At 39.3% G+C, this 25,004-nt stretch overlaps 1 protein-coding gene across 2 annotated transcripts in view; it reads right to left on the reverse strand.

Moving 5' to 3' along the window:
• LOC149309469 (contactin-associated protein-like 2) overlaps positions 1-25,004 on the reverse strand; it is a 1,389,887-nt gene that overhangs the window by 880,106 nt on the left and 484,777 nt on the right. For both annotated transcript variants that reach the window (XM_089532517.1, XM_089532516.1), the window contains exon 3: positions 8,605-8,798. In XM_089532517.1, the coding sequence (XP_089388643.1) occupies positions 8,605-8,798 (194 nt within the window). The remainder of the gene's footprint in view (positions 1-8,604; positions 8,799-25,004) is intronic.

Consider the following 25,004-nt stretch of genomic DNA (forward strand, 5'->3'; position numbering starts at 1 on the left):
ACACTACAAAAAATTGGGAGCAGCAGAAAGGATTGTATGAAGTAATATTTTCAGTAAATCCAGAGAACTTTAACTCCTGCTGCTATCAACAAATTTTGTCTGTTTATCAAATTTCCTTTGAGTCTCACCATTTATCATGTGCATGTTTTTCATTCATAGAAACATGGTTATTTGCCTTGAATTTGGGTGGGTGTATCAGTGTGTAGGCATGTGTGTACTATACAATTGACATATGTTAACTTGCATGCATCATCATTTACTATTTCATTGTATATGACAGTTGACATATGATTGTAACTATTATCAGACTGTATGTGAGAAATGACCAAATTGCATACAATATCTGACTGATATATTACATGAATAGTTGAATACTTGGCCTCACAAACTTTCATATCTCATAAATAAAGGGAACTATATGCAAGATCTGTGTTTACCTTGCAGAAAGAATGAATGACAAAAGCATAACTCTTTATAATGTCATTCAGTTTAGCTTTCAGTTAGTTGCCGGTAGGTCTCAGGGACATTAACATGAAAAATATATGATACTATCATGCATCCAATTTACTGTAATGGAAATTAAGTGCAGCAAACTTGGTATGAGTTGACTGAAGTTTGTTTAAGGGTGTGTCTCTAGTGACATAAGAGAAAGCAGATAAATGTGATTGGCAGAGTGGAAATATCAAGAGGAAAAAGACGGCAATAGATTCAATATAACAACTGTTTAGCATGAACTGCCATACAATTTCAGCCTATTCAGATGTGTAGCTGTACATTAGCATAATGATGTGAATTACACAGCTAACAGCAGTTTAATTGAGAAGGTTTGGTCCAAACATTAATTGCAGCTAAATTCTCACTGCACCCCCTTTGTTATCTGAAAGCAGATTATATCTCTGTTTTGTTTTAATTTTTAGTTTAAAATTGCACTGTCTCATTTATTAATGAGATGGTTACAATAGTCTCCAAGAAACACACAACAGGGGTTGTAAAGTTTGCATAACAATGTTTCATTTTCTAAATTAACAACAGGAAAAGCTAAGCTTACTGAACACACCAAATTAATCAGCTATCAAATACCCATCCGTTAAATTCTTTCATTTATGGCACTCTTTTAAAAGATGGAAAATACCAATTTTTGAGGGTATGATTCTTTAGCTGGCTTCCTCATTACATCAATACCTCCTGACATTAAAAGATGAAGCATGGCAGATGAGTGAATTCTGATCATACATTGACCTTTTGGTATAATGAAAGTCATGTGTAAATCTAATCACTATACTATCTGTATACACTGTAATCTGGGGAAAGGTCTGGCATTTAAGATTCTCATTCTAAGGGAAGCAAAGAGCAGAAGATGAGCTATAGAATCAGACAAACTATTTTTGTAAGGTTTATTGGCACCTATTTCTACACATCCAAAGTTGCATATTGTCTAAAGATCTCTGGGGTTTCAGAGAACCGAAGGCCCCTCCATAATTTTTACCCAATTGCAATCTATCCATCCTTCTTCTAACACAGTCCCACAGCAACCAAAAACTTCCATATTGTCAGGGGTCACAAATTCCGATGCATTATTTTCCTGCATATGATATTATGTTTAACAGTTTGAGCTGATATTAAACAGGTAGCTTTTACTTTACTTTTGTGGGATTTAAGCACTATTTTCAATGAGCATATAGTACCACATGATCATCACTCATGGATGTATAGTTGCTTGTTGGGAGTGTCTCCCACTCCAGTGCAATCAACACCACCCTTAGTATGGATTTAATGGGTCTATGGACTTTATCACACAGGGAAAATTGGGGGGAATTGGGGCTTTAAACAGTGATTATCCTGTGAAAATCGTGCAATCGTGATTAAGATTTTCACACACATCATAATTAAAGAGCTATTACCCCATGAATAAACAGGCAATAAACAGCAACAAATCATTCACAGGATGTCTCCATGATTTTGTTGTTGTTTATTGCCTGTTTATTCCTGGGATAATGGCTCTTTAATCATGTCATGTGAAAATCATCATCATGGTTGCACAAGTTTCACAGGATAATCACTGTTTAAAGCCCTGATTTTCCCTGTGTGATAAAATCTTATGTTTCATGACATCCTATCTAACTATTGGTAGAAATATGTGCCTGTAGTATTGTATACCATCAATGAAGCTAAAGAAATAGACTGAAATCCATGAAAACACTTTTTTAAAAGATCTGTCAGTTTTAAAGAAGCTGTTAGATTCTCCACTCCCACTTACTTTTTATCCTTAACGTATAGGAAAATTTTGAATTTTTTTACATTATTATTATTATTATTATTATTAGCCATCTTCCTATTCTACATGTTCTTCTGCATGTCTGAACTTGTTGTTGGTGCTGAGTGGTAAACCATAAAGAGACTGGAAATAAGAAAAGTTACTCCATACAATAAACAAGCTGCATATATTTTGAGCAAAGTTAATCTTTCCCATGATAAAGGCTCTCTTTAAGCCTAGTCTAGTCACCTAGTTCTGTGTTTGTGTTCTTGATTATTGTGAAGTGTCTCCCATTTGTGGTATTTGTTTCAGCGTGACTTTTTTCACAGCCACTTCTCTTTGTGATATAAAAGACATCCATAAACAAAACCATGTGTGTCACCCAATCAATCAGTTTAAATGGCAAAGAGAGCCAATCTAGCTAGAAATAGCAATAGTAAGAACATTTACATTTCTATACTGCTTTATACTGAACTAAACAGTCTCTAAGCAGTTTACAATGTGAAAGCCAACATGAAGCTAAGGGTATGGCAGTGGTGGATGGTGGTGGTGGGAACCAATGGTGAAAATGGTGCTAGAAGTACTATAATCAAATGATGGCAAAGGTTTGGCCAAATAAGCACTTTCCCAGTAATTTGTTCAGCTTTGTTGAATATAATCATTTTGAAACAAATAACAAAATGAGAGAGAATATCTGCAAATCTAAATTCTTATGCTTAAGAAGCTAGTAACTTCCTTTCAACATACTATGTAATTTCCCCCATCATCTCTCAAATTAAAATGCTGTTGTTATTAACAAGGAAGTTTGGAAAGGCTTCCTCATCTAACAATATGTACATCTGCTGAAAGAAAAGAACTCAGTCAGCCGACCTAAGGTGAGGCAATTTCCTTTCTCATAGAGCCCCTCTGCAACCCTAACAGGGTTTCCCCTTCTTTTCCCTCTCTCCCTAAACACTCTGCCACATGAGTTTGCTGTAGAGAGTTCCCCAGTCCTCTGGATCAGATATTGAAGATGTGCAGGCACTGTGCAAAAGGGAGGGGGGTGTCCTCCTGGATTTGCTGACATTTATTTTCCTATGAGCAGAAACACACCATTCAGTGATAGCTGATAAGTGATGGTTCCTATGTCAGTAAGGCAATGAATCTGCTCTCAATTTTTGTCCAAGCTTTGAAGGAGCAATCCAAGGTGCTGTAGCTCCTTTACAGCTTAGACCAGAACCTGAAGCGGATTCCTGCACCCCATTGACCTAGAAGACAGAAAGCACATTCTTTCTTTTCTTTTTTCCCCTCGAATGTTGTGCAGATGCATTTCTTTAATTTGCCCATTTTATTGTGTGGTTGCATTGTATTCTTCAATAAACATGTCACATTTGATTCCTACAATATTATGCATTGTGTTTACATAGGCAACACTTGATTGCTAACAGTGTTGCCTACATGTAATAAGAGTGTCACGTTATGACAGGAGTTTGGCTCACAATGAGCGCTTCTAGAATCTGCATCTGTCCCTACAATCTTCCTTCTCACCCATACATCCCAGTATGTAATGATTTCTCCCAGGATTTCCCCCTTATGAGACAGAAGCTTGCTTGTTTTTGGTTTATTCTTCTCCAGTGTGCACATGATTCTATATATATATATATATATATATTCAGCTGTATGCATTACTTGAACCCATTTCTCCAATTTACAGCAGTGTGTTTACAGTGTGTTTTGCACACATTTGAAGTGCCTACATTTTATTTAAACATTTCCACAGACATCTATCAACAGAAGGATTCTGGAAGGTAAAAAGCCCAATCATCATCATAGTTGAGAAAGTACAGAGAGAAAGAAATCTGTTGAACCTCACACTGCAGTTGGATTCCAAACACATCTGTTAAGTTTAATTACTTTAAATGAAGAAACAATCAGCAATTGAAATTTGGAGCATGATAGAGAGCTAGTCTTTCTAAGAATGACAGGACTTCAGGCAATTCAAAGAGTGATTGGGTCAATGAAATGATAAATACACTCTGGGTTTTAGTATGAACTTTAAAGGAGGTAGCCATGTCCTGGGCCTATTTTGGGGGCAGCTACTTGCACTGTGGACATCTCCTTTAAATGTAGCAATTAAAATCCAGAGTGCAATAATTTTCCACCGATATTACAATCATAAGTTCCCATTATTAGCAGCAGCTTCCACTACTGATAATTGTACTGACTTAATACAGGTCTCTTTTCCTCTGCAAGAAGGTAAAAAAAAGTGATCCTGATAACAATGTTGGTGATAGGAACCAATGGCGGTATGCAGACTGGTGCAAAGTGCCAACCTGGATACATGTTAGGGTTGCCTCGGGGCGTCCTTTCCAGACGCCCCGCAACCCTAGCATGTAACGGCGGCATTGTAATGGCGGTGCCCTGTCTACATGGGCGCTGCCATTATGACGTCACAGCCGCACCACGGATGTGACGTCCTGGCGCCGCTGCAGGGTGCTTGTGGCGCCCTTTCAGCACTGCCAGAAGGAGCTCTGTTTTGGAGCTCCTTCTGCTGCGCATATTGCTGGCACGGCCTTTAAATGGCCGTGCCAGCAATACAGAGAGAAAGGGACCAAGCGGCCCCTTTCTCCCTTTCCCTGCCGCTGTCGGGGTGTCCTTGGGGCATAAAGCCCCAAGGACACCTCCTTCCAGGCTGTGGGGAAGTGGCATTTTGCCGCTTCCCCAAGGCCAGGAAAAGTGGCGGATCGGGGCCTCTGGGGCTGCCACTGTGGCTGCTCAGGCCCCGATCCGTTGGGGAAAGGGGTGGGTGTAGGCCGCCCCAAAGGGGCGGTCTGTATCCCGCCATTAATTAAGATCCTTCTGGACAGGTTACAATATCGCTAGGTCATCTCCCCTTCCCTGGTTTTAGATAACATGTGGATTGTTCCTCAGGAGTAACTTTCACCAACTTACAACATGTGCGCTATTGATATACTGCCAATTAAAGAAGTCTTTAAAATGGGAAAATGTTGCCTAGCCCTTCAACTGCGTGTGTTAAGTGCAGCCTGTGCTCAATTACTGTAACTTTAGGAAATTTATTTGCTAATGTAGAAACAGCCATGACCACTCATTACTAGCTGTCTTGTTTCTTACGTGTGTGTGTGTGTGTGTGTGTGTGTGTGTGCAGAAATGTTAGGCCACATTAGTATACTAGGTTTTGATCCATCCTCTTGATCATTTTGTCCTTAGTCTAATTTGAAAATCCATTAAATGAACCTGTTTAAATGAAAGTAGATATTCACCCATTACTGCTAATGTAGCCGTGTAGTGTAGGTTGCTAATCCTATTAAAATGATTTCCTTTAGTATATATCCCCCAATCTTTACCTTCCAGATATGCTGTGCTAAAATGGCCATGTGGTCTGGAAGATCATGGAAGTTGTAATCCAACAGATATGTGAGAGACAACAGATTGAAGAAGTCTGCTATAAGTGAATAAGAAGCCTGGCTTGCAATACTCTGGTCTAGTCCCCATCCATTAGTAAAGATAATAATGTGTGGGGCAATGTATCTACCATTTTTGTTCTTTTTTAAAAAAGTAGATTTTTAACAGCACCGATATTGCATTGATACCAGTCTTCTATAAAGCTGATAATGGCACTTGAGCATGCATATTCAGACTGCTTTCAGTGAAACATTTACTTAAAAAAAATAATTCTGTGTGTGCTAGGAGGGAATCATCATAAATGTCAGCAGGAAAAAAAAACACAAGGAAAATGGGAGGGTCATTTACTAAGGCAGTCTTTGGCAAGTAGAGATTGTTACATGCATTATCACTTGCAATGCTGTTTACATCTTTAGACTATGACCAGTTTTAAGTGAACATATCATCCTTTTATCAAGATGTCCAAAGTGTGATGATCTGTAATTTGCTCAACATTTGGAAAAAGCAGAATTTCAAGATGGACAAAGTTACTAGAGGAAACTGATATTCTACAAAAGAGAAACCTCACTAATGGTATTAAAAATATAAGAAAATGGAACATATCCCAAAGCACATGGAGGTAAAGACAGAAAGCCTACTTTACAGAAACAGAATCTTTTTTCTAAATTCACCTTGAAAGTATTCTTTTCATTTCCATCTCACTGTGTGATGTTCCATTTCTTTCTTACCTAGCAGATAATTATAGAACTTCTTTCCCTAATGCATACAGAAGAGGGTCATTTCAACATTTTTATGTAGATCGTCACAGTTTGTTCTCCTTGAGATCTTTGTTAAAAATTACTTCCCCAGAATTTCTTCCTCCCTTCCTCTGCATGCTCTCAGACTGGTACTCTTTCGTTATTAATTCCTTCATTTTCCAGATTCTGTCCCCTGGCTGTGTCATTTGATATTAAACTGCTTTAGTACGAATATTGCTGAACTCTACACTTTGAGTTTCTTGTTCTTCGACTTTCCCATTTAAGCCACAAATGAGACGCACTATTGCCAAGGAATTACTGTGCTTGGGCTGTTAAGGAGGAGAGAAGCTTACAAAATATTAGGTGGGGCTGAGTGTATACTGTGTAGTTCAAAAATAATGATCTCAAAATGATGTGGCAAGAAAAGCCAAAAGCCATAATCTGTATAAATGATGTGAAGGTAGCATATCTTTGCTCAGATTGCTTAATTTATTCTCTTTCTGCTAGTCAGAAGAAAAACTAGGAGTTGTGCTTGGCACTGAAGACTAATCTCTTACCCCTGAGAAACTATACTAACCCTCAGTACTAGCTTTTTAGATTTCATCAAACATTAGTCATATGCTCTCAGGCATATATTCATGGCTACACAAGGTGCATAAACTTTTTCTTTTCCCTCCCAACTCCCCGAGATTTCCCAAGAAAGCTGAGATTCTGAGGCTGCTGAATGTTTCACACTTTGGGATGTAAATCCATTCTTTTTTTGTTCTCATGGGTGAGAATGAGAAACCTCAGATTCCCCCCTTCCCTTACTGTAGAGAAGGTGTTTGTTTTGTGTTGGGATTTTTAAAATATTTTTGGCAGGAGGATTAGTACTTACAAAAATGTTTTTGGAGCAAATTGTGCAAATGAGGTTTGTGCAAACTATGAGTGCTACCGTCTTGTTGCCTGGAGCTTTAAAAACTATAAAGATTGCACTGGATGTTTGGGTCTTTTCATCAGTAAGCTTGTCTTTCTGTGTGAGTGTGTGTTTGCTTCACAAAGAGAAAGTAGACTAATTTTGTTCAATGAAGGCTGGAATTCCTTTGATTAATCCCAGATAAAGTAGACTCAATGAATTAAATGTTAAATGATGAGTCAGCACGGAGGTAGATCCACTGGTTCTACTCTAGTTGTCAATAATGATATGATTAAGGCAAATATCCCCTGCAAAGTGCAGAAACTTTGAGGGAAAATATAAGCCCAATGTATCACTCATGCAGCAGGCAAGATCATAGAATCATAGAGTTGGAGGAGACCACAAGGAACATCCAATCCAACCCCTGCCATGCAGGAACTCTCACTCAAAGCTTCCCCGACAGATGGCCATCTAGCCTCTGTTTAAAGGCCTCCAAGGAAGGAGACTCCACCACTCTCCAAGGTGGTGATATCTCACTGAGTTTATTGATTTCTCAACAAAAAGTCTCACTGGGAATAAGAACCTTTCTGAATATACTTCCATCCATATACAAATAGTACTGATTTCTGGACATAAGAAGAACTCTTCTAGATCAAACCAAAAGTCCATCTAGTTCAGCACTCTGGGAAGTCCTTGAGCTGAAGGTGAAGACACTAGTAATCAACAGCAACTGGTAGTCAGTGACATTTTGAAATTTTATATAGCCATAATAACCAGCAGTCACTCTTTTCCTCCAAGAATGCGTCTAACCCACTTTACAGCCATCTAAGCTGGTTAAGACCATTAGATCATGTGATTGTAATGTTCCTTCTTTTTTTTGGTCTGTCCTGAGTGTCTTGTCAGTCAGCTTCATTGGAACATCCCAAATTATAGTCTTATGAGAGAAAGAGAAAATCCTCCCTCTCTCGCTTTCCATTTTCCCCACACCACATATAACTGCATTAACCAATGTCATGTCACCCCTGAATCTTCTCTTTTTTCCCAAGTGAAATTTTTTTTTGGATATTTACATGTATTCCATGACCCATTACCACTGGGAATAAAATATTACTCAACAATTATCTGACTACAGAATGTACACAAAGTAAATATTTTTATCCATATGTCAGGAAGATAGCCATGTTGTTCTGCAGCCCTGTAGGAATAAACACTAAAAGCTGAGTTGAAACATTGTTTAATCAATCACTCATGAAGCACAGTATATTTGAAATGCACACATAGAAAACAACATGGTGTCATTTGACACAATCACTTACCCAAACGTTTCCGTCTTGATGATATGGCTTCCAGTTTCTCCCTGTATCACTGTAAAGCATTCTGTACTGGGTTACCCAGTCAGAGCTGCTGTATCTGCCTTGAGTGGCAACAGCACTGATCTGTTTCCTGTTCCCAAAATCCACCTGCAGCCATTGGTAGTGGTCACTGTCTGATGGACACCAGCCTCCAGCTCCTGTGGATTTATAAGTAAAGAAAAACATTTACATGCCAAAAGCAGAATACAGCTTTCTTGGAGTAATTGGTGTTAAGAGGCTCATTGTGCAATCATTAGGGTTGGCCTCCTTCCTCGTCCATTTGATGGATTTGGGGAAGTTGTCTTGAGACATAGAAAACAGGATGGAAAAGTGAAGCAATTCATGTCATAGCAAGAAGTGGTGATCCTCCCTCCTTTTAATTAGTCTTATAAAATATGTTGTGATCAGTAGATGAATTGTGGCTGTCACACACCCCTCCTTTCCAGAGCATTTCTGGGAAAGATGCTACCATGTCTGTTGTAGACCTGGAAGTCTACTTGAAATGAAGGATGATGGAGATGCTGTGATATAGAATGTGATATAAATAAATAAAAAATATGAATAAGAACCAAGCAATGATAGAAAATTAAAAAAATTCATCTCCTTAAAAAATGTCAAAGTATAACTATTCCAATCTTAATCAAATTAGCTAGTTGTCAGAGGTGATTATATAAGTCAATGACAGCTGGTTGGTTTTTTTAAATGTTTCCTCCTTAAAGAACAGTTTTAGATTAAGTAGGATGGAATGACAAGGTCCACATCTAAAGTCAGTGCAGAACTATAGCCTTTATTGAAAAATATAAGCATCAAAGATTTCATCAGTGAAATGTAAAAAATAAGAAATGATGGCTTGCCTTGTATATATGGTATCATGCACAATATCTACGATGAATTCATATAAATCATTTACTGCTGTTGGTGAGGGCATGTACCTACTTCTCAAACAATGAGTCTAGAAATTTTGGATTCAGATAATAAACTGTAATCTTTATGCATGAAGACAATTCATAGGCTCTGTATCTTAGATATGCATACACATTCAAAGAAAGTGGTGACAGAGAAAACATGAGCCTGCTTCCTGTCTTTATGGTTTTGAATCTCATCCAGAAGTAGTATGTATGAGGAGGTTGATTGCAGAACAGAATGCACATCTACATGCAAGCAAAATATGCATCTTCCATCTGTTCAGGAAAGAGGAAGTGCAAGGGGATAGGGGTTTTAGAATTTTAACTGTATCCTCTTTTATTGTTGTAATCCGCTTGGATTCCAAGTGATTAAGCGGAATATAAATTATTATTATTATTATTATTATTATTATTATTATTATTATGTGTCTCAGGCTTGGCTTTTTCCACATCTTTGAAAATTCCAGTGTACCTGATTTTTGTCATGTTCAAGCATGACTAGAAATTGAGCCAAGGACAGGGATAAGCAGATGAAAGATTGATGCTTTTGAGTTTCTCAAAAGGGAGATACTGAAGGCACAATTTCAAACAGTTCCAGTGAGAAAGAAAAATGGGAGGTGTCTCAAGAAACCAGGATGGATGACTAAGGAACTTTCAACTGAGCTAAGTTTTAAACAGAACATTTATAAGAAATAGAAAAAGGGGGAAATCACAAAAAAGGAATTCAAAGAAATAGCAGGCATTTGTAGGGGTAAAGTCAGAAAATCTAAAGCACAGAATGAACTCAGGCTTGCTAGAGAGGTTAAGAACAATTAAAAGGACTTTTTTTGGATATGCAAAAGGAAGAAGAAGGAAATGGTAGGATCACTATGTAGAGAAGATGGCAAAATGCTAACGGGGACAGAGAAAAGGCAGAATTACTCAACACCTTCTTTGCCACTGTGTTCTCAGAAAAGGAAAAGGGTGCTCAACTTGAGGATAATGGAGCAGAAGACAGAATATGGGAATTTCATCACAGAATAAGTAGAGATAGTAGAGGAATACCTTGTTAATCTAAATGAATTTAAGTCTCCAGGGCCAGATGAACTACATCCAAGGGTATTAAAAGAACTGGCAAATGTAATATCAGCGGCATTGGCAATAATCTTTGAAAACTCCTGGAGAACAGGAGAAGTCCCTGTAGACTGAAGGATGGCAACCGTTGTCCCCGTCTTCAAAAAGGGGGAAAAAGAGGATCCTAACAATTATTGTCCACTTAGTCTGACATCAGTACCAGGAAAGATTCTGGAGCAGATCATTAAACAGAGAGTCTGTGAACATCTAGAAAGCAATGCCATAATCATAAAAAGTCAACATGGGTTTCAGAGAAAGAAGTCATGCAAGACAAACCTCTCTTTTTTTGATAAAATTACCAGCTTGGTAGATGAAGGGAATGCTGTGGATATAGTATATCTTGATTTCAGTAAGGCCTTTGACAAAGTTTCCCATGACATTCTTGCAAACAAGCTTGTAAAATGTGGGTTAGACAAGGCAACTGTTACATGGATTTGTAATTGGTTGACTGGCCGAACCCAAAGGGTGCTCAACAATGGCTCCTTTTCATCCTGGAGAGGAGTGACCAGTAGGGTCCCACAGGGCTCTGTCCTGGGGCCAGTGTTATTCAATATCTTTATCAATGAAGTTTATCGCACCGGGGTTAAAATGTTCCCTGGTGCGTTCTAACGTGCACGTGCGGGGGCACGCACAGAGCGTGATGGGAACCCGATGGATGCAAGCTGCAAGAAAAGAGATTCCACCTCAACATTAGGAGGAACTTCCTGACAGTAAGGGCTGTTCAACAGTGGAACACACTCCCTCGGAGTGCAGTGGGGTCTCCTTCTTTGGAGGTCTTTAAGCAGGGGCTGGATGGCCATCTGTCAGGGATGCTTTCATTGAGAGTTCCTGCATGGCAGGGGCTTGGACTGGATGGCCCTTGTGGTCTCTCCCAATTCTACAATTCTATGATTCTATGATCATAGGACATCCTAAGTTTTTAGTCATTCCCATGTTTCCATTGAGTTCAAAGTGACATCATAAAGACAGTGTAGTATGGAGCACAAATATACTCACTGTCCTCGGCAGAAGAAAAAGAAACTCAAGTTGATCAAATGAGGATTTTGCAAGTTTTTCATAAATAAGGAATATGACAAACCTTGCAAACTTGCAAATACTTGCAAACAACATTGTTTGGATCTCTTCCTGGAAAGTGGAGATAAAAGCATCAGTGGTGGCTGGAACGTTTCCTATTCTGTTTTTAATAACTATTGTATTGCTACTAATAATAACACGCCTGTCCCTATCATTTGGCAAAGTGAGGCATCTGCCTTGTGTGACAGATCTAGAGAGAAGCGGTAGCAATAACCTGTCTGTTCCTCTTAAGAGTCCTGGCCACTCTATTGAGGGATGGTTGTATGTCATAGATCCCCTAACTTGGCCTGCTGCTCACATGTGTTCTGGAGGATATCATGCCATTTCTGGTATTGAATTAATATTCCAGTGACAGCTCAGTCACCTTTTGTATATGAGATGGAGGAAGGGGGCCATCACATTATTTTTCCTATGTGAGCAAAAAGTGTTGAATAAGTCTGGTCATAAAATGCACTTATATAACTAAAGGGGACCATCTGAAAAGATCAATATGATGTTTAGCTCACATTTCCTGGGCACCATGAAATGAGATCTAGACTTAATAAAGGTTCCAGTTAGGGTTGTTAATTTGTCAGTGGAACATAAGAGTTTTATCTGTCTCTAAAATGTGAAGTCAAAGGCTTTCATGGCTGGCATCCATAGTTTTTTGTGTTTTTTTGGGCTATGTGGCCATGTTCTAGAAGAGTTTCTTCCTGACGTTTCACCAGCATCTGTGGCTGGCATCTTCAGAGAATCTTCTCTGAAGATGCCAGCTACAGATGCTGGCGAAACGTCAGGAAGAAACTCTTCTAGAACATGGCCACATAGCCCGAAAAACCCACAAAAACTATGGAGATTATTGCATAGCGTTCTCAAAATGTTATGAGATGGAACGTTCTGGGAATGGGAATTATCGCATTCAAGAATGTAGAACGTAATGAGAACATAACGGGAATGCATTTTACCGCACAGTGCTTCCCTTTTTTTTGAGAACGTTCCCATAACATCTTGCTGTTGCACATGCGTATTTCTTTTGGAGGACTGTGTAATGATGACGTCTCCACTCTGTGGTTGTTTTGACCTGGAAAACGTCTGGTGACCTCCTTGTGGGGTATAAAGAGAAAGTATTTTTCGATCTTGTGTGCACAATGATGGAGAAAGAAGAAGAGCGAAGAAGGAAAAGGAGGACTCGCATTATAGTTACCATGTACACACACACACACACACACACACACACACACACACACACACATCATCATCAGCTGTACTATTATATAGCATTCCTTAACAACATATATATATATATATATATATATATATGTATGTATGTGTGTGTGTCTGTGCAAAGAACACACACACACACACATATATGCACACATTTGCCATCTTATATATAATTTGTGTGTGTATAAGTATATATATGTGTGTCTCTGTGTGCAGAAAACACACACACACACAGATATATATATATATATATATATATATATATATATATACATATACATATATATACATATACACACAAAAATTATAGATAAAATGGCAAATGTATGCACACACACACACACACACACACACATATATATATATAGAAAACAACTGAAAGGGCTTCATATACTGACATTTGGAGAAAACAGGCTAAAACCTTTGTTACTTTTTTCAAAGAGGGCGCTGCATCATACCTGGGAGAGCAATAAACATTTTTGGATGCTCTAGGACTTGGGAGGACTAAAGAGAAGGGAATTCTTTCAGCCAATCAGGAGACAGAGGAATGAGAGAAGGGAATTAGGAACGGATAAGAATACTGCTCAGACTTCTTCTGGAACGGTTTGAGAATGTTACAGCTCGCAGGGAACACTTATCATCCGTCCCCACCCTGGAACACAGATAGAACACTTCGAGGTCGTGATGGGAACCCAATGGGAACAGAGGCGTGCGGTAAAGTACGATGCGTTCCATTCCCATTTGGTTCCCAGAACGTTCTCAGAAAGCTGTGCGATAATCTTCTATGTCTCTAAAATGTCCCTGGTTTTTCCTCCTCACCTCCAAGTAGGGTATAGAAGGCTAGTTTGCTCAGAATCCTGGGTTTTTTTTTTGCTCCAATCAATGCCAACAGTATGGACCATAAGAAATCCCTGAGGCTACATGATCATGAGCATTATATAGTGGATCAAGTGTATGGCTTCCCACATCATTTAATCTGTGTAGTATGTATGTTTTTAAGCTTACCAGAATTATATTTGTTAGGTGGCAAAAGGCTGCCTGAGAAGCTCATGCTAACTCAATGTAAAATATCTCTTATTTCACCAATATATGCTCCCAAACAAACCTTACAAGCCACAATCAATCACTGTAATGGGGACAGGAGGTCAAATTTTACAGCTTAATCCTTTGGCAGAAGATTCTATAGGTCCCTCTGGCCTCTGTTTCCAAAGCAAGCATGCCATACCTTTTGATTGGCTTCAAAGGACCCAAGATACAAGGGACTAAATCTTGTTTCATTAATATGACTAATTGAAATGTGTTAATTTACCCCAATATATTCTAGTAGTCTTGCACATCATGGCTTTTATTTTAAAAAAAAGGGAAAAAAATCAAACATACACAGATTAAAAGCAAGTTCTCAAAAAAGAAAGAAAGAAAGAAAGAAAGAAAGAAAGAAAGAAAGAAAGAAAGAAAGAAAGCATTGCTGAGAATTATTTGATGACAAGGTAGCATACAAATATATTAAATATGCTATTAATCAAGATTGTTTTTAAGATCACATACAATCTTGTCCTTTAAAATGGCAATCTAGAGGCTACTAAAAGTAAATTATTTCTGTAGAAAAGAGAAGTAAGTCCTTTAAGCAGATGTGAGGATGACTCTCTGGAACTGTGGAATCTGTTAGTGTGTGAATGGAATAGTGATTAGCCCCAAAGGAAGGGCATATGTCATACCTTTTCTAGACACAACACACTGAAGAGATCGATAGAAAGTTTCCTGGTACCCTTTGATCTATCAAGCAGTGTAATTTAAGCAAGTTGATTACTTTGTTCATTTGGCTTGTGAAATGTGTAGCCTCTATTGATCTGAGGATTAAGGACAGCACTTCTTTCATCAGGTACAAACTCTAGGAACATATATATGAAGATGTGTGTGTGTGTGTGTGTGTGGCAGGGCAAAATGCTATGATGCAATAAAACTGTTACCATTCAAGATGCCTTATACCCATAGATCCCCGCGGTGTGTTACTTAGTCACTGTCTATTGCTCAGAGTAATGTTTTGCTACATATTGCAGCATTTCCTTGGCTGTAGTGTTTTTTTTAAAGTAGCCAGAGAGTTCCCCCCCTTCCCAAAGATCTTCACAGGAGCCTACATCAGCTTTATTTACTTCTATTTGCATCACCTTCTCCTTTGATTATATACGGTTAATGTAGAAAAGAGTAATACTACATTAAATCATAACCACTGCCCACAGAAAATCAACATGTTTAGGTAGGCCTAAAACACACTCTCCTTGTAATGATAGATTTTTATGTGCAGAGAATTAATTTTTCACATGGGGGTACTGAAGTTATGATAATCAGATACTAATGGGGATGCTGAGCAGTAGTTGTTATTGTTTAAAAAAACAAAAACCTCTCCCTAACCCAGAGCAAGATGGGCAGTGGTTTAGCAGGAGCCACCACTATCATAAAATTATTTTTGCTGATATAGCTGGAAGTGCTACACTACAGCTAAGGAAATGCTGCAATATGTAGCGATGCAACATGTGTATGTTGATTCTGAAAAAAATACTCCTGGCTTGGATTCTAGATGTATATTGAAAAGGGGCAGGAAGGGAACATGGGAAAGAGAAGGAAAAGGGAATACATGACCCAGTATAATAATGCACATCTCAGTATATATAAATGACTAGCATTAAGGCTAACTTTGCACTGATCTGTTCTCAAAGGAATGCACCATGCATAACATTACTCTGAGCAATAGACAGTGACTAAGTAACACACCGTGGGGATCTATGGGTATAAGGCATCTTGAATGCTAACAGTTTTATTGCATCATAGCATTTTGCCCTGCTTTGTCTCCCTACTCTTTTATGCTGTCAAGGCACTAACTTCAGAATTCGTACACAAGATCCTGTCACTTTTATGGAGGGAGCATTATGCTGCTCTGAGTCCCTGTTTTGGGAAAAGGTCAGGATATAAATAAATATAATAATAATACTAACAATAATAATTGGGAAATGGATGGTTATGTAACTGGTTTTACTCACTCCAGAGTTGTGCAAGGAGATGAAGATGGGGCCAGTTCCAAGCCAACTATTCATCCAGTACCTGACTTTGGTAGAGGGGGAGTCCACAGAGCCTTGGCAGTCATGAAGTAGTGGCTGGTACTATCACCTGTCCTGTAGCACACGTAATTGTGCAAGTGTCCTCTCTCATATTGGCTTGGGTCCATGGAAACACCATCCACCACCAAGTATTTGAGAAATATGTTGCTTAGAGCCAGAAGCAACTTACTGTTTCTCCCTTGCCTTGCACCTGCCAGTATTTTCTTCTTGCTTTTGTTACAACCTTTGCCTCTGCCATGGCTTCACTATAACAGTGGAGGTGATATGATCTTGGCCTAGGAGTTCTTTCTCAAAAATGCCAGCCTAAAAGGTTTGAGGGGTAAGTGGACAGCAGCTTCAGAAGAATATGCACAGTTTGTACAGCAGATGCAACTCATTACTGCTACAGGCAACTCATTAGCATGAGTTTTCCATCAACAGACCATTCCCCTCAGAAGCTTGTGTCATGCCTATGTCACCTTGAGATCTCATAGGTGACAGTTAAGACATCCCCACTTATATTCATAGACAGCTGCTTTACATATTAGGTTGGAATTCACATCACAGAAGGAGTAGGAGACATTTTCATTTAAATTTTTAAAATAATAATAATAATCTAGCAAGATCTTAAAAAATATTCTAGCATGGGTGAAAGGAAACTGACAGATTTGCCCATCCTCTAGGGGGGTGAGTGAGCATTCTGTTTCAATTAGAATATTAGAATGTACTAACATATGCATAATTGAGCAGGGGGCAAAGAAAACTGACAGATTTCCACACCCCTTTATTGGAGGATGGAAATGGTTTGTGCTTAAAATAATGTGTGAATAGAAAACAAATTTTCTCCTAGAATGTGGTGTGCGCTCATGTTCTCTCTGTGTCCTCACATTATTATCCCACATTAGCAACCTTCACATATGGAACTATAATATGTGATGCTCAAATGGATTTTCAAAGGCAGATGCTTTTTCTTGCTGCTCTTTCCTACTGCTCAGAATGGTTCTTCTACATCATCCCCCCCAAACGCCTTCCCCATCATTCCCCCCACATTAACAAATGGGTGTGACAATGTCATAAGGCCATAAGATATTTCCAATCAGCTATACCTCAGTGATAGTGTCATTAAGCTAATTTGCTGCTCTCTCCTCTCAATGCAGTGGGCAATATTGTGAACTATCATTTTCACCATCATCATAAATGTGAGTGCTTATCATAGGTTACACATGTTTTGACAAAATTTCCTTCTTCCTTCATTATCTTAGTTGAGTCTCAACATTAATATATTATTGGTGCGGGCTTAGAATCATAGAATCATAGAGTCATAAGAGACCACAAGTGCCATCCAGTCCAACCCCTTGCCATACAGGATCTCAAAATCAAAGCATCACCAATAGATGGCTATCTAGTCTCTGTATAAAGATCTTCAAAGAAGGAGACTCCACCACTCTCTGAGGGAGTGTTTTCCACTGTAAAACAGCTCTTACCATCAGGATGTTCCTCCTAATGTTGAGGTGGAATCTCCTTTCCTGTAACCTGCATCTATTGCTTTGGGTCCTGTTCTCTGAAGCTGTATGCTGTATGAGCAAAGCCTCAAGTATTCGGTCACCCATACTGTGAGTCCAGTTAGAATAACTCCCATGGCATGATGTACGTTTCTCAACACTTATTGCCTTGCCAGCCTTCTTAATAGAGCGCAACCTTAATTCAATGATCTGTCTTGTCTATCTTAATGAACAAAATCAGAGGATGGCAATAGCAAATGTGATATAAACATGCTCTTGTAGCCAATCAGCAGCATTTGGAATAACTGTGTTCAAAACAGAGAAAGCAATGACTCCCTAGAAAGGAGGCAGTAATTCACCTCTGCTATTCTCCGTTCCCTTCCTGGACCATGTCCTTCAACTTGGAGAAGAGATAAGATAAGATGACAACCTGTACATCTATAAGATGTACACCTGTACTATTCTGAAGGCTGTGCCTTGCAGTGTAATTGATATCAACATAGACCAAAAGGAAAGGGCGGAGAGCCAACATGGTGCAGTGGTTTGAGTGTCAGACCAGGACTCTGGGAGACCAGGGTTCACATCTTGGCTCAGCCATGAAATCCAGCTGGGTGACCTTGGGGAAGTCACACTCTCTCAGCCTCAGAGGAAGGCAATTTCACATCTCCTCTAAACTAATCTTGCCAAGAAAACCCCACAATAAGTTTGCCATAGAGTTATCATAATTGAGAAATGACTTGAAGGTACACAATATCAACAACAATGGTCAGTAGACTTGAGAATCCTTGGCAGTGTCTCTGTTAGAACCAAATCAGAGGAAAGTTTTATTTTATGATATTTGTTTTGTAAATATAGATTTCAGATTGAGACAAATAGTTTTATTGTACCATGGTGTTATAGCATCATAGCTACGCATCGGTCCTGCTATTGCCTCAATGTATGACACTATTGTTCTTCTGTTTTATTTCAGTGGGAGTCCACTTGGAAACTGTGTCTTTTTATTTACACAAACACATAAAAATCCATTAATGACCTGCTTTTCCACTTCTGTTGTGATGTAATTTCCTGTGCAAAAGTTCAGTAGTAATTTTATGCCAATTTTAAGTGGTCAGTGGATGATCTGTGGGCATGCTTTGGGTGTGACCTATGTGTTCTTTAGTTACCAGAGGCGCGTTTCAGACGCGCAAAAAGTACGTACTAGGTACGTACTAGGGTTAGGAAAGGGCGTCCTTTCTGGATGCCCTAACCCTAGTACGTACCTAGTACGTACAAAATGGTGGTGGCCATTCCACATGGGTGCCACCATTGGGACGTCACAACCACGCCACCTCCAAACAGAGTGGCACGGAAGTGATGTCCTGGCGCCGCGCGAGGATGCCTGGGCGCCCTTTCCACGGCGCCAGAAGGAGCTCCAAAATGGAGCTCCTTCCAGGTTTGTGTTGCTGGGCACAGCCTTTAAATGGCTGAGCTAGCGACACAAAAGAGAAAGGGGCTGAGCGGCCCCTTTCTCTTCGTCCTTGCCGCTGTTGGGTGTCCTTGGGGCATGAAGCTCCAAGGACACCCCTTTCCAGGCTGTGGGGAAGCGGCCTTTTTCCAGGCCTGGAAAGCGGCAGATCGGGCCTTCAGAGGCTGCCGCTGTGGCAGCTGAGGCCCTGTTCCGGTGGGGAAAGGGGTGGAAACAGGCTGCCCCAAAAGGGCGGTCTGTAAACTGCCAGAGACTGTGGAGAAGGAAAAGGGGTGGAAGCTAAGAAAGGAAAATGTTTGCTTAATTCTCGCCCCACCATGCCTACTTTTCCCATGCCTGAGTCTCTCTCTCTCTCTCTCTCTCTCCCTCTCTCTCTCTCTCTTAAGAAACACATGCATGCGCACATCCAGAAATGTAAGCAGAAAAGAGCCTTACAGTTAAAACAGCATCTGTTTCATTATTCTGTTTGTTCCTGATTGAGCAGACTTGATTAATTGCTATCAGATTAATCACTATTTTGGCTGATGGCTTTCATTTGCCAGCGATTAATCAAATCTATACCACATCAGGAAGTTCTCTCCTCACACAGGGTAAAAATACCCTTTTAAACATAAGACTGCTTTTAATTTATATTTCTTTGTGTGTGGGGTGTGGGGTGGAATTTGTGTTTGTGTGTGTACATGTATGCCAAACTAGGAAAACAGGCAGTATTGAGTACTACTGGATGGCAAATGCCAAATGTTGATTTGAGAAGGTCTTAGCACTATTGAAGCCTGCAATGCTGAAAAGATTACAAAGGTGTGATAAGGAAGAGAGCAGTCATGATTGCATAGCACTTTTGAAAGCAACACTATTTTGGCAGGAGATGAGGCTAGTCGTGTAATGAGTCCCAAAGAGAGAGAGAATATTAAAGACAGGTATTTGTAATCATCATTATTGTATTTTAACTGCTTTTTAAATTGTGGTAAATTAATTTTTTTAATATAACTGTTTATTCACTTGTTTTAAACTTTGTACTAAGCCTGTATTCTATTTTAATTTACATTGTAAAACCCTTCGGTTCCATATTGGTAGAAAGAGATATAAAACAAACAAAGAAACAAACAAATAAATGTCACATAAGGACTCATGACTAAACTGCAATCTGAATACAGGTGTCCATGATCCCATGGAGAACACAGTAGGCACTGTAATATAAAGGAGCAGCAGCAAAACATTCTGTACTTTGGTCAGAAAATTTCATCCACTAAAGTCAATGTTTTGGCTCAAATCCATACAACAGAGTGACATAAATTCACTTCTACATCATGTATGTCCAGATTTTTAGACTTGTGCTCATAACACACACACACACACACACACACACACCCCGAGAGAGAGACAGACAGACAGACAGACAGAGAGAGACAGAGAGAGAGAGAGAGAACTTGTGTGTGTATATGTGTGTTTGTGTATTCTGTTATAATAGCCATGAACATTTGCTCTACCATCATAATAATAATCTTATGCATTATACAAAATCCCCTTCTTCATTAATATTTGACAGTAAATGATCACTCTGAGGGAATGTAAGGATTATTAGGGGTTTAAAAATTAGTTAGTCACAGAAACCTCTCAATTTTAAAATTAATTCATCTTACAAAGAATAAGCTAACTCCACTTCATAACAGGTGTTAAGAAGATAGGCTTGAATGATCTCTTCTCTCTATAATTAGAACAAGCCAGAGTAAGAAAGGCAATATTTCCTCTTTAAATATAAATAACACAAATAAAATAAATGGAGATGTACCAGTTCAGTTTTGCTGTTGCTATCTTTGCCATATTGATACAATTTCCTTGGATAGGCTGCTAAAGAAATGATTTTATTTTATTTTATTTTACTTTTAAAATTGATATAAGGGAGACTGAAATTTTCAGCAGCATCGTGGGAGCTAAAGTTTCAGATGACATGCTAAATATACACAATAAGCTTCCCCTGGAGTGGTGCTTGTACCTGACCAGGCTTAATATTGCTACTACAAGGCAGTTGTCTGACAGTGTGATCCAGTCACACTAGATAAAATCGATTAAAATGCCTATGCATTTTGGACTATAAAAAAGTGATTAGTTAAACAAAGGCCTGTTACAGACTGCCAAAATAAAGCTGCTTCGGGTCTCTTTGGAGGTATGCTGTTTAAATGATGTATGGGTCCTAAGAGTCCGGAGGTCGCGCCAAAGCCACACTCCATTCCTAAGCACTGGAGAGCAGCTTTGGTGCAGCTTCCGGATTCTTAGGACGCATGCATCATTTAAACAGCATACCTCCAAAGAGACCCGAAGCAGCTTTATTTTGGCAGTCTGTAACAGGCCAAAGAACCTTACCTTACCACTGACCTTGTTCCAGCTAAAACTGTGAGCCTATGTAGGCCACACCAGTTAAAAATGAAGGCTCGCATCATTTTGATAGCAAATTATATATGGTGTGTGTGTGTGTGTGTGTGTGTGTGTGTGTGTAGAGAGACGAGTTCTTATAGCACCTTTGAGCCAAAATATGGCTGTTTAGGGGCGGCTTGATCCCGCCCCTTTGAGTGCTGGATTTGGGCCACGGCAACCACACACTGCAGCCCCAATCCAGCACTTTGTCTGGCACAAAAAGAAGCGGCAAAATGCTGCTTCTTTTTGCACTGGAAAAAGGGTGGATTTTCCACCACAGTTGCTGCTTTTCAGTGCAGTGTGCGGTGTATAAATGCCATGCTGCTTGAGTGCTGCAATGCTGCCCACTGTCTGGTCAGGCAGGTGGCATGACACCAGCTTAGAGCAGTATTGGGGCATGTGTTGTCTAAATGCCATGCCCTCACACTGCTTCCAAGCCAGTGTATTGTGCCTGTCTGTTTCATCCCTAACTAAAATAAAGAAGTTAGCATCTGAGGAAGTAGACTGAAGTCTACAAAAGCTCATGCTGCCAATTTCTTTATTTCATTAGGAGTTTATCGCACAGGCCCTGCAATGGGCCTGTCACATTACAAAAGGTTATGTGATGGGAACGGAAGGCGACATAAAAGGCATCTTACTGCAGAGGAGAACACTGCGGCAGGCACCGGAAATTCCCATCGTGTTCCAGATGCGTTTCCCAGGAGGCGATTTTCAGGAATGGTTTAGAAGCATTCCTGAACATCGTCCCCTCTGGGATGCATCTGGAATGCGATGAGAACCTCTGGCAGTGATAGTGGCATTCTCCTGTGTGGTAAGATGCGTTCTATGCCACCTCCTATTCCCATCACACCCTCTTTTGTAATGTGACAGGCCCTTTCCAGGGGCCTGTGCGATAAAAAGTGTCTCAATGGTGCTACAAGATCTCTCTACATACTGATTCTACAGACTAACATGGCTATAGCTTTGAATATATATGAGACTACAAAGAAACTAGATGTCAGAGGCAAGAGTCTGAACAACATTACCTTCTCCATGACTATTTTATATTTGCTGCTGCTTCTTTTCTTTTGTTTTAAATTATGTTATGGAGAAACAAGCATAATATTGCCACAGTTCAGAACGGAGAAGTCTGAACATATGTCAACTACTATTGCACTTGTGAAATGCCATAACTTTGTGGTGTTGTGAGGACATTATATTCCTACTGAGATTTGTTTGCTGACACAACAGCACAGTTTGGCACTTCATACGGCACCACCATTTTGAAATAATAATCTGTGACACATGATTTAGCTGTATAGCAACTTATTAAATATTGTAACCTATTAAAAACCTCCCCTAGTACAATCCTGTACATGTCTGCTTAATTCGTTATGATTTACTCCCTGGTAATTGAAATAGAAGTGTAATCTAAGAGTGATAACAGTCCATCTTTGACTATTCTTTTCATCACTGTACATTTTCACAGAGAGCATTTAGGATAATTAGGTAATTCATTTTGTGTGCATACTACTCCTGCTAGAGCACTTGTGTCCAAGCTCTTTATAATATATAAAATTCAACAATAAGATGATCCAAAGATCTGATATAAAGACCTAATTGCTTACGCAAATTTATGTATGGATATTTTGTATGTCTATAAGTACATTATACTGCATTATAGAAAAAAAAAGATATTTGGTTATAGCCAGTGAGCAGATTTAAAAGAACAGCAGACTACTAGATGGAATTTACACGTGGTATGTAAATTTATTTGATCATAATCTTTACTGGTTTTCCAGTATTTGCTTGTGATCCCCCTTCCTCTTCACTACTGACTGCACATATATATCTGCTTTAAGAACTGATTATCTGACAGTGTTGCTTTCTCCCACTTGCATTTAAAAAATCTATCCCGTTTGTTGGGAACTTTATTGATTACCCAAACTTCTGATCATAAAGTGAACCAAATGAAAATACTTTTCATTTTCACATACCTGCATCAGCCAAAATAAGCTGGTACAGTGGTTTTCAGCTTAGGGACAACTATGTATACTTGTCCCCAGTGAAGCTCTTAAAGCTGAGAAGCCTGACCAAAAAACAAAAGAAACGATTACCCCAACTAAGGAAGAAAAAGAACCAATCAACAGAGTCAACATATAGGGATTCAAGCCCAGTCTTTTTAGAAATTAGCATTCAAAGCTATCTGTTGGATGAATGAATCTATCAGTTATGATTTTTCCCATATTTGCATTTCTTTTTTAAAAATCCATGTTGGTATAGGGGGAAATTCATTTCAATTTGTTTCAACCAGAATTTATCCAATTTGCAACACTCAGACTTGAATTTGGATAAAAATACAATTTCCAATCCATCTTCAAACCCTACTTTTATAACCTTGTGATCCAATTCAATGTATGTGTTTGATAACCAAGTAGGTTTGAAGACTTCTAAAAAATACACCCATACATAAGTCTATGGAAGAGAAATTCTTACACATCTGAGCAGGAGCAAATGTCTATATGAAAACCACACAACTTCATTAACCTCAAGGTTTGCTCATTCATACATTGTTCTTCTTTCCATTTTTTTAAAATTTAATTTATGAAGAATTTTGTGAATTTGTATATATATTTAGCAAAAATATTGAACAATTTCTCACTTATTCCTAGTCAGAGAATCTTAGAATCATAGAGGTGGAAGAGACCACAAGGGCAATCCAGTCCAACCTCCTGCCATGCAGGAACTCTCACTCAAAGCATTACCCACAAGTTGGCCACCCAGCCTCTGTTTAAAGACCTCCAAGGACAGAGACTCCACCACTCTCCAAGGGAGTGTTTTCCACTGTCGAACAGCCCTAACTGTCAGGAAGTTTCTCCTAATGTTGAGGTGGAATCTCTTTTCCTACAATTTGCATCCATTGCTCCGTGTCCTGTTCTCTGGAGCAGCAGAAAACAAGCTTGCTCCATCCTCAAAATGACATCCCTTCAAATATTTAAACAGGGCTATCATATCACCTTTTAACCTTCTCTTCTCCAGGCTAAACATCCCGAGCTCCTTAAGTCATTCCTCATAGGGCATGGTTTCCAGACCCTTCACCATTTTAGTCACCCCCTTTTGGGGGTGCCCCCTTTTTAAATTGTGGTGCCTAGAACTGGACACAGTATTCCAGGTGGGACCTGACCAGAGGAGAATAGAGTGGCACTATTACTTACCCTTGTTCTAGATACTATACTTCTGTTGATGCAGCCTAAAATTGCATTGGCCTGCCGCATCACACTGTTGATTCATGTTCTACTTGTGGTCCATTAAGACTCCTACATCCTTTTCACATGTAGTTTCATTCAGCCAGTTGTCCCCTATCCTATATCTGTGCATTTCATTTTTTCACCCTAAGTATAGTACCTTACATTTCTCTGTATTGAAATTCATTTTGTTAGCTTTGGCCCTGTTTTCTAGTCTTTTCAGGTCATTTTGAATCTTGATCCTGTCCTCTGGGGTATTAGCTACTCCTCCTAATTTGGTGTCATCTGCAAATTTGATAATTATGCCCCGATTTCATCCAAGTTATTGATAAAGATGTTGAATATCACTGGGCCCAGGACCATGTGAGACCCCA

The sequence above is a fragment of the Sceloporus occidentalis genome, unplaced genomic scaffold, assembly GCF_023333645.1.
Source record: "Sceloporus occidentalis isolate IW3139 unplaced genomic scaffold, rSceOcc1.0.p SCAF_7, whole genome shotgun sequence".
Lineage (NCBI taxonomy): Eukaryota > Metazoa > Chordata > Lepidosauria > Squamata > Phrynosomatidae > Sceloporus > Sceloporus occidentalis.